Below are 10,911 nucleotides of genomic sequence, written 5' to 3' on the forward strand. Positions count from 1 at the left end.
GCCTGCTGTGTTCATCCAGCTCTACACTGCGTTAACTCTTCCTACAGTGTGGTGAGCAGAACTGCACAGAATAATCCAGCTATGGCCTAACCTAAGTTCTGTACAGCTCCAAAATGACTTCCCTGCTCTTATAATCTTTGCCATAACTGATAAAGGCAAGCATTCCATATGCAGCCTTATTGATCTGTCCTGCAACTGTCAGGAATCTGTGAGGGATGCCAGGATTCCCCTGTCCCTTGGGGCTTCTTAGGGTCTTGCTATTCATTGAGTACACCCTTCTCTTGTACCTTGTTCTAAAGTGCATCACCATTAAATTCCGTCTGTCACTATTCTGCTCATCTACCAATCGTTTATATCTTCCTGTAACTTAACACTTCCTCCTCATTGTCAACCACCCGCCCAATCTTAAATGTTATCAGCACGCAGTACCTATCATCTCTTCCACGTTATAATCTACAGCATTTGTCAATATTACAAACAATAAGGGACCCAGCACTCATCCCTGTGGTAATCCACTGCACAGTTACATAAACTGCCTTCAACCACCGCCCTTTGTCTCCTGTCACTAAGCCAAGTTACTCTGGATCCCTGGAGCTTTTACCTTCTTTATCAGTTTCCCATGTGGGAGCTTGTCAAGGGCCTTGCTGAAATCCTCATAAACTACATAACTGCCTTACCCACATCCAAACACTTGGTCACCTCCTTGAAAAATTCCACCAGATCCCTTCCCTCTGACAAAGCGATGCAGATGATCCCTAAGCAAACCTTGCCTCTCTAAATGGAGAATATACATGTTCTCCTTCACTGTTTTCTCAAATAGTTTCCGTACCACTGATGGTAAGTTCACTGGCCTAGAATTCTCTGGTCTATCTCTGCCAAGTCTTACCTGTCTCTACCTGGATGTACTTCGATGAGTCTCTTTATTTCCATGCCCCATGTCTTTCCAGGGCTATTACATCCACCTATCACTACGATTTCTCATTTATCCCTGCCTCAATACTGTTACTTACACCTCTCCATTAATGTCTTTTCACCTCCCCTCTCCTGGCCAGTCATCTCTCACCTCACATCACCTTGCCTGTCATTCCCATTCAACCTCATTTCTTCATCTGCCCTCTATCCTATCTCCTCCTTTCAATTCTTTCGACCCTTCACATAAATCCTTTCCATTCGTATCCATTACCTCTCCTCCTTCCACCATATCTTACCTGTGCTCCAATATTGAATGACATCCCTTATATTTGAATTTTCAGGCTATGCAGCAGAGAACTCACTGAAGTGAGACAAAGTGATTAATGCATACTGCTTGAGCTGCATTTTTGTGATCAAACAACAGTAAAACTAATAGCATTCACCGTTATTAACCTTTAAGTCGACAATAACAGTTAAATCAATAAATCAAGAATTTGCTGCCCTGCTCCTTCAGAAAGTTGCATGATTATTTCCTCTTCCTGAGAGCTACACTGTTAAAATAAATCGAATTGTGTCAGGTTGCTGTGCTTGCCTGATATGAGCACTAAGCTCACATGAAGAAGTTAGGCTTTGACCATTTCAGTGTTTAGGCTGAGAGGAACTTCCCATATAAAAATCAGTGGACAATGGTAGCAACCCTACAATGCAGTTAGAGGGCATTTAGACCATTGAGTCTGCTCTGACCCTTTGAAGAGCATCCCACTCAGACCCCCCCACCCTATCCCTGTGACCCTGCAACCCTGCATTTTCCAAGGCTAGCCTGCACATCCCTGGATGCTCTGGGGCAATTTAGCATGGCCAATCCACCTAGCCTGCACATCTTTGGACTGTGGGAGGAAACTGGAGCACCTGGTGGAAACCCACACAAACACACAGAGAGTCACCTGAGGCTGGAGTTGAACCCAGGTCCCTGGTGCTGTGAGGTTGCAGTGCTAACCACTGAGCCACCGCACTGCCCCATGGCAAATAATAGTTGCTGAATCCCAACCACTTATCTTTTGGCTCAGTGGTTCTCTCCTACTTAAGTTATGGAGTATTCATTGATACTTTCCATTTAATAAAGACCTGTGCAGGAATTTAACCTTATCTAAGTTGGACTTGATTTCGTATTAACATATCAATTTATCAGAAAACGCTATCTTAACGGTATGCTCTCTTCTAGATATGTTAAATTTTATTTGTTTTTAATAACACCATCTGGAACAACTGCATTGTAGTAATGACTTTTGCAAGGTTCTTTGATTCATTGTGCTGCCTGCTATGTCTCCTTTGGGCTTTCTATTGGTATTAAACTCAAAGTATTATTTTCACAACAGATTGCTGTTATAAATTACAATCTTCATTCTCATTTACTATTAGACAACTGTGGCATTTAATTTTAAATTTTATTGATAGAGAGAAGAGAGGAAAGCCTATGAAAATGTCCAGTAAAAGTCAATGTTGTCAAAATGTACTAATGTGTGAAAAAAATGTGTGGGCTTTCTGGGAATGATAATAACTAGGATATCCATCTATGAAAGTGTGGCGGAGCCTGGGACTAGGTGGGATATGGAGCTGTGAAAAAGTGGAGTATCTGGGAAATGGGTGGGTTATGGGTCTTTGAAGGTTTGGTACCTGGAATGGATGGGATATGGGCCTCTGGAAGAGTTGGGGAGGGGTGGGGAGGTAGGAAATATGAAGGAGTGACGAACCTGGGAAAGGGTGAGCGATGGGTATGGGGAAGTGTGGGGTATGTGGGATATGGTTGTATAAAAGTGAAGGATACCTGAATGTGTGGGATATAAGGTGAAAACTGTAAACAGATGTTTTTTCTTTTATACATTTTTTTTAAATGCAGGAGTCTGAAGCATTGGGCTGTTCCCCTGACAGAATATTTAAAGTGGTGTTCATTGGAAATTCAGGTGTTGGAAAGAGCTCATTTATCCATCGATTCTGCAATGACCGATTTCTTTCAGAGATTAATCCAACAATTGGTAAATATGAAACTTCTGACTGTGCACTTTAAAAGTTCTGTTCTTACCTTTTATTTAGTTGTGATTGATGTATTGTGATTGGAATGTTTTGTAAATTGTACTGGGGTCCTGCTCAAACAGTTGATGTGACATTCAAAACTGGCCATTCTTGATCCATAATCCTCAATTCCACATAATTGAGGCTAACACTTGAGTTCAAAATTGAGGGAGTGTTTCGATTTGGAAGAGTTATCTCTCAGATTCTCATCATAAGTTGAGACCTTCATTTACCCTTCCAAGAAGACACGGTAGCTCAGTGGTTAGCACTGCTGCCTCACAGCACCAGGGACCTGGGTTCAATTCCACCCTTGGCCAACTATCTGTGTGGAATTTGCACATTCTCCCCATGTATGCATGGATTTCTTCTGGGTGCTCTGGTTTCCTCCCACGGTCCAAAGATGTGCAGGCTAGGTGGATTGGCCATGCTAAATTGCCCGTAGTGTTCAGGGATGTGTAGATTAGATGGGTTATAGGGGCATGGGTCTGGGTGGGATGCTCTAAGGATCAGTATGGACTTGTTGGGCTGAAGGGCCTGTTTGCACACTGTAGGGATTCTATGATGAAAAAGGAAGAGTGGGGGTGTGGGGGGCAGTGGTTTCCCTGGAGTTCTGATTAACATTTATCCCTTAAACCGACAAAAAAACTAGATTATCTAGTCAGATTTATGTTTTTTACTCATTGAATGTTGGCCTGCTTGGCGAAAACAGCATTTTTGGCTGTCCCTAACCACCTTTGAGAAGACAGTGGTGAGCTGCATTGTTGAACTGCTGCTGTTTTAGTGGTGTAGGTACAAAGTGTTGCGTAGAGAGTTTCAGGATTTTGACCCAATGATGTAAAGGAATAGTGATATAATTCCAAGTTAGGCTGGCGTGCGTCTTGGTGGGAAACCTGGTGGTTGTGTTTCCATGAAGCTGCTACCCCTGCCATTCTAGGTGCTAGAAATCACAGGCTTGGAAGGTGCTGTTGGAGGGACCTTGCATCCTGCACGTGGTACACACAATGCTGCCACCGTGTGTGTGGGCAGAGGGAGTGAATATTGATGGTTGTGGTTGGGGTGCCAGTTAATTAGATTTCTTTGTCCTGAATTTTGCTGAGCTTCTTGAATGTTTTTGGAGCTGCACTCATGCAGGCAAGTGAAGAATATTCCATCATGTTCCTGATTTGTGCCTGGATAGGGTTTGTGGAGATAGGAAGTGAGTTATTTGCCATTAAATTTTCAGTCTCAGACTTGTAGTGACAGTATTTATATAGCTAGTCCAATTTTATTTCTGGTCAATGGACTCACGTGTTGGTAACAGGTGATTAATTGATAGTAATACCATTGAATTTCAAGTGATGATGGTTGTATTGTCTCTGGTGGAGATGGTCATTTCCTGGCAAGTGTGTGGTGCAAATATTACCTGCCATTACCTGCCTTGCCTGGAAGTTGTCCAGGTCTTGCTGTAAGTTGTTATGGTCTGTTTTACCATTTTTGGCATTATGAACGGTTCTGTGCCGTCATCAGTGAACATCCCCACTTCTGACTTATGAAGGAGCAAAGGTTATTGATGAGGGAGCTGAAGGTGGTGGGGTCTCGAATGTTACCCTGAGAAATCCTGCAGTGATGACCTGCGAATATCCAAAAACCGCAACCGTCTTCCTTTATGTGAGGTAGGATTCCAACTAGTGAAGAGTTTTCCCTTGAATCCCATTGACTTCAATTTTCCTCCTTCATGCAATTGTCAGTCAACTGCTGCTGCCTTGATGTCAAGGGCAGTTACTCTCACCTCACTCTAAAGTTCAGCTCCTTTCTCCATGTTTAACTAAGGCTGATGTGAGGTCAGGAGATGAGTGGCCCTTGCAGAACCTAATCTGTGCATCTGTGAGCAGGTTATTGATGTGCAAGTGCCAGTTAATAGTACTGTTGATGATGCTTTCCAGCATTTTGCTGAGGATCAAGAGAAGCCTGATGAGATGGTAATTAGCTGGGTTGGATTTAGCTTGCTTTCTCGTGTGCCGGACGGTACCTGGACAATTTTCCATCTTGTCAGTAGATATCATTGTCACTATTGGAACACTTGGTTATGGGCATGGCTTGTTCTAGGACACAAATCTTTACTACCTCGGTCAGGATGTTGCCAGGGTTCATTGTCTCTGCAATAACCAATATCTCCAGCTGTTTCTTGATATCATGTGGAATTAATAGAATTGGCTGAAGACTGGTATTTATCATACTGAGGATCTTAGGAGGAGGCCTTAATGGATCAGTTTGCTCAACACCTCTAGCTGAGTTGCAAATGTTTCAATATTATCTTTTGTACTCAACTCCTCAACATTGAAAATTAGGATATTTTCGGAGTCTTCTCCTCCGGTTGGCTGTTCGATTATCCATCACCATTCACAACTGGATGATTCTGACAGGACCTCAGAGCTTTTTTTTTTCTAATCTGTTGATTGTGGGATTTCTTCGTGCCATGTGCTTAGCTGCACCAAGTTGATTACTCATTTTTAGGAATGCCTGGTGCACCTCTGGCATGCCATGTTGAACTCTTCATAGAACCAAAGTTATTGCCCCTCTTTGGTTGTAACAGCAGAGCATGGGGTAGGCTGGACCATGATGTTCAAGATTGTAATCGAATAGAAGTATGCTACTGCTGAATGTCCACAGCGTCTCAGGATACTCGGTTCGGAGTTGGTACATTTGTTTGAAATTTCTAGATTTAACACAACTGTGATGGCATTTAACATAATGCAGGGTTTCCTCAATATGAAGATGGGACTTTGGAATTCCATTCCTGCTTGTGAGACATTTTATTATGTTTCCTACATCACAACTTAATTCAAAAACTTAACTGGCTCTGAAACATTCTTGGTTGGGGAAGGTGCAATATGACTGGAAGTCCTTGTTTCTCTTGACTTTGTCCAGTGCCAGGGTATTTGACACATGCCATGTTTGAGTTGGATTTCTCTTCAGAGAGATACACTTTTCAGCTAAATAATCAGAATTGGTACCCTGGCACCAAAATGATGCTTCGCAAATACTTCAGGTGCATGTCAAAAAATTCCATCCACCTCTTGATATTATTGGAGGTATTCCAAATAAAAAGCAGAACGGAATCTTTGATGAATATGCTGAGTATTTGTATGCTGGTTATTGTTGTATGTATCGTCACCATCATCTTTAAGTGTAGCAAGATACAGGACCTAGTTGATAGTGAAAAAGCAATTTCCTGGTTTAACTAGAAGAGGCTCTTGCATTGACAAAAAGTAGTTTATTGCATGTTGTCAACTAGTTACAAGTTACATTAGACATTGTGACAGAGACCAAGAGGCGAACCTGGATGTTGGGTCATACTCCTTTGATAACCTAAACTGTTCTTTCCCTCTTTCGTCTTAATGGGTAGTGCTTAGGTCTTTCTCAGTATTAGCCCTTTCAGACACTTGCAATGTTGTACAATGGAATCCAATGGCATAGTTATAGACAAAAACAGCAATTGCTGAAGAAACTCAGCCAACCTGGCAGCATCTGTGGAGAGAAGGCAGACCCAACATTTCGGGTCCAGTGACTTCTCTTCAGGACAGATTTCTGGTTGACAAGTGAGATAACAAGGTGTAGAGCTGGATGAACACAGCAGGCCAAGCAGCATCAGAGGAGCAGGAAGGCTGACGTTTCGGGCCTAGACCCTTCTTAACGTCAGCTTTCCTGCTCCTCTGATGCTGCTTGGCCTGCTGTGTTTATCCAGCTGTACACTTCGTTATCTCAGATTCTCCAGCATCGGCAGTTCCTGCTATCTCTGGTTGACAAATGTTGCTTAGTGGTGAATCAGAACCTACTTTGTGTATCAGACAGCAGTGGCCTCAAGTCCCACTCTAGAAACTTGGGCACATACTCGGGCTGACACTCCAGTTCAGTCCTTGGGGAATGGTGCATTATCATGTGTGCTGGTTTTTGAATGAGACCTTAAATCATTAGACTTCCTGCCTTCTCAGTGGACATAAAAGATCTCCCACAAATATGAATATTTAGTTGACCGTTAGTATAGAAGCAGACAAGGGTGATGCCCCCAGAAACGTTTTTAATTAGAGTTGGGATAGCTAGCATGTTTATCCCTGCCTCTCTGTGCTCTTTTAGAAGGACTGAACAAGTCCAGGATAGCATCCTGGGATTCAACCATGAGCCAGTAAACCGAGCCGATCCATCTTAACTCAATGAGATCGATATTGGAACAGTACACTGGGTAATCCTAATGCTTCTCAACACTGGATGTAGTCCGGGAAGGATAATTGTGTGTGGCTGCTTATGAGCAGCAAACTGAAACATGATAAAATTGTAAAGCATGTGCTGATCTGGCCATTGGGATCACTGGAGATGATCTTGTATTCTTTGACTTATGTGTGCAGTTGAGAACTAGTTGTGGATTAGATAAGTATAACCCCTACAGAATAAAACAATCCAGGGAGGAATAGATTACTTATTGACTATTAACAACTGTAATATCAGTTTGAGAGAGAGTTGAATAGATTACCTGCTGATCCCTCGCCAATCAATATTACAGACCCTCTTCCTTAAGTTGGCAAGTTCCTTACTTTGCTTCTACTCAGTGCCCAAGGTTGAATTAGATACTGATTGAGTGGCTAACTGAAAGGTCCACTTGTCACCCTGTCACTTTGCATATACTCATTGCTGCAAGAGCTCAGGTTACGCTTCGTGTAAATTGAAGGCGTGGGAATTTCTCTTGGCTCATCCGAAGACGCAAAAAAGTTGATATTAATCTGAGATTTGACTTTTTCTTACAACTTTGTCTATTGCCTCTGCAACTGTTCTCTTTTCCAACTCCGAAGGTTGGGAGCTCGTTAGAGAAACTTGTTGACTCAAGTACATAATCCAGTTTGACACTCGGGCTGAATTTTCACTTTGGGAGTGGGAAACAGGAGCTAGAACTGTTTTCAACTCCTGAACTGGACACTAAAGGGAAACAGTCACTCTTTGGCTCTGCCTTCTGCAAGGACCATTCCCTTCGCCATTCCTTAGTTCGCATTACACTCCCCACCAACCACTCCAACCCACCTGGTACCTTTCCCTATTTCCATAAAAAATGCAATGCCTGCCCACACACCACCTCCCTCACCTCCATCCAGGGCCCTAAACAGTCCTTCCAGGTGAGACATAGCTTCACCTGCATCTCCTCCAACTTAGTCTATTACATCCAGTGCTCCCGACGTAGTCTTCTCTACATCGGTGAGACCAAACATAGACTAGATGACCATTTCACTGAGCATCTTCGCCTGGCCTGTAATGGCCAACGTAACCTCCCGGTCACCATCCATTCCAATTCCCCGCATGACCCCAACTCCCACTCCCCAACTCCCCCTCCCCCACTCCCCCTCTGAAAAGTCCGTCCTCAGCCTCCTCCAGTGTCACAGCGACTCAGTCCTCAAATTTGAAGAACAGCACCTTATCTTCCACCTGGGCACCCTACAGCCTGGAGGACTCAACACTGACTTCTCCAATTTCAAATAACTTCTCCACCCACCCCTCAGTTCTCTGAAATGTATTGTTTAAATGCGAGATGTATAACCGCCAAGGCAGATGAATGTAGAGCTTGGATAAGTACACGGGACTATGATGTGGTAGCCATTACAGAAACTTGGTTAGGGGCAGCCCGGTGGCTCAGTGGTTAGCCCCGTTGTGTCACAGTGTCGGGGACCCAGGTTTGATTCCATCCTTGGGCCACTGTCTGTGTCGAGTTTGCACGTTCTCCCGGGTCTTTGTGGGTTTCTTCTGGGTGCTCTGGTTTCCTCCCACAGTCCAAAGATGTGCAGGTTAGGTGGATTAGCCATGCTAGATTGCCCCATAGTGTCCAGGGATGTGTAGGTTAGGTCGATTAGCCATAGGAAGTGCAGGGTTACAGGGATAGGATGGGGGTCTGGGTAGGATGCTCTTCGGAGGGTTGGTGTGGACTCGATGGGCCAAATGGCCTGCTTCCACACTGTCAGGATTCTGTTCTTATAGAAGGGAAGGACTCTCAGCTCAACGTTCTGGGATTTAGATGTTTCAGGCATGATAAGAGATGGGTGTAAAAGGGGTGGGGGTGTTGCATTGCTGATTAAGTAGAAGTTTGAAGTTGTACTGAGAGAGGACACCTTGGAGGGTTCATCCAGCCAAAGCTATATGTGTAGATGTCAGGAATAAAAAAGGTGCAATTACTCTGATGGGGTTATACTATAGGCCTCTCAATAGCCAGTGGGAGATAGTGGAATAGCAGGGAGGGGAAAGCAGAGCAGGGAACGATGTAAAATTAACAGGGTAGTTGGTGTACCTGTGTGCAGTTCTGGTTGCCACACTACAGGGAGGATCTTGTGGCTTTGGAGAGAGCAAGAGAGGTTTACCAGGATGTTGCCTCACTTGCAGTGTATTACCTATAAGGAGAGGTTAGACAAACTTGGATTGTTTTTGCTAGAATGTCAGAGACTGAGGGGGTGACCTGATAGAAGCATATAAAATTGTGAGGGGGCGGATAGTCGGGGTCTTTTTTTCCAGGGCGTGACTATCCGCCCCCTCACAAATGTCAAATCCTAATGGGCCTAGGTTTAAGGTGAGATGGGGAAAGTTTTTAAGGAAGATAAATAACTCCATGAGGGCCGTTATCATGTCACCAAGTCACCCTTCATTTACATGTGCATAGTACATGACACTGATCTAACCAGCTCCGGGCTGGCTCCTAGAGTGAGCTGAATCTGTGTTTATATCTGTCAGCCAGGGCTCCCTAATTGGACCAAGTTAACAGCTACAATCAGGGAACTCATATTCTATGAGGTCCATCTGGCTGACCTTGTTCCAGTCACTACAGGAGATATGCGAGGCAAGTTTTTACACAGAGGGTGGTAGGTGCCTGGATAATGCTGCCAGGGGAGATGGCAGAATTGGACAGAAACATTCAAGTGGCATTTAGATAGGTGCATGAACTGACAGGGGATAGATGGATATGGACCATATACATACAGATGGGATTAGTTTAGAATGGCATCTTGGTTGGTGCAGACGTGGTGGGCTGATGGGCCTGTTTCTGTGCTAAACTGTTCTAGGTTCTACATTGTTTGTAGAAACTGGACCAACTGGATAATCTCCCCTCCCACCTCCCCTTACAAACCCTAACAGGGCTTTTGATGAGACTAATTGGATGCTCGTCATGGAGGTGGGCAGCTTGTGCCAGACTCAAAAACCTACCTTGCCCAAAATATTTGATACTGGTGTCTGGAATGGGAAGCCAAGCATTTTCAGGGCCCTTTTTGTCCTAGTTCACACCTCAGCAGCTCCTGATAATCCTTCCTTAATGTAGTACATTGAACCAAACCATATCTGCTCACTCGCACTTTTTAAAAAAAAGATTTCAAGATTTGTTTTTAAAAGGAATTGTAATTTCTCTTGATGTCTTTGCCTGAATTTATCTGTTAATCCATACCTCCAAGGCTAATTACCTTGTAATCTTTCTTATCGCTGTTTCCTATCTTGGCATATTTGTAAATTGCCAAATACACTTGTAATTTAAAGTGATTTCATGAATGGCAATACTTTGGATCAATGAAGAGATGGGAAATGTGCCGTATATATGCACACTTCTTACTTGGGTGTTTCATTTTAATAAATAGTTCCAGTAAATTAACAAACTAATACATTTGGCATGGTTGCTTTAACCAGTGAACTAAAAATATCAGAGTTGCAACCTGTAGGGCCTCCACCATTGTACATCATTGAGCTCTTTCTGTCGGGCTGAGGAATAAAGTTTGGATGGATTGAAATATCTAGACAATATCATTTTTCTCTAACCAACTGTGTTTAGAAGCTGAGATAACAAAGTGTGGAGCTGGAGGAACACAGCAGGCCAGGGAACCTCAGAGGAGCAGGAAAATTGACGTTTCGGGACGGGACCCTTCTTCAGAATTTCTG

The 10,911-nt window shown here is 43.6% G+C and overlaps 1 protein-coding gene across 1 annotated transcript in view; it reads left to right on the forward strand.

The window, feature by feature from the left end:
• The window catches only part of LOC109919611 (EF-hand calcium-binding domain-containing protein 4B-like), a 29,614-nt gene that overhangs the window by 6,215 nt on the left and 12,488 nt on the right, over window positions 1-10,911 (forward strand). Inside the window, exon 2 of the mRNA XM_048606858.1 lies at window positions 2,810-2,945. Within this exon, the coding sequence (XP_048462815.1) occupies window positions 2,810-2,945 (136 nt within the window). The remainder of the gene's footprint in view (window positions 1-2,809; window positions 2,946-10,911) is intronic.

The sequence above is a fragment of the Rhincodon typus genome, chromosome 17 (assembly GCF_021869965.1).
Source record: "Rhincodon typus isolate 14 chromosome 17, sRhiTyp1.1, whole genome shotgun sequence".
Classification (NCBI taxonomy): Eukaryota; Metazoa; Chordata; class Chondrichthyes; order Orectolobiformes; family Rhincodontidae; genus Rhincodon; species Rhincodon typus.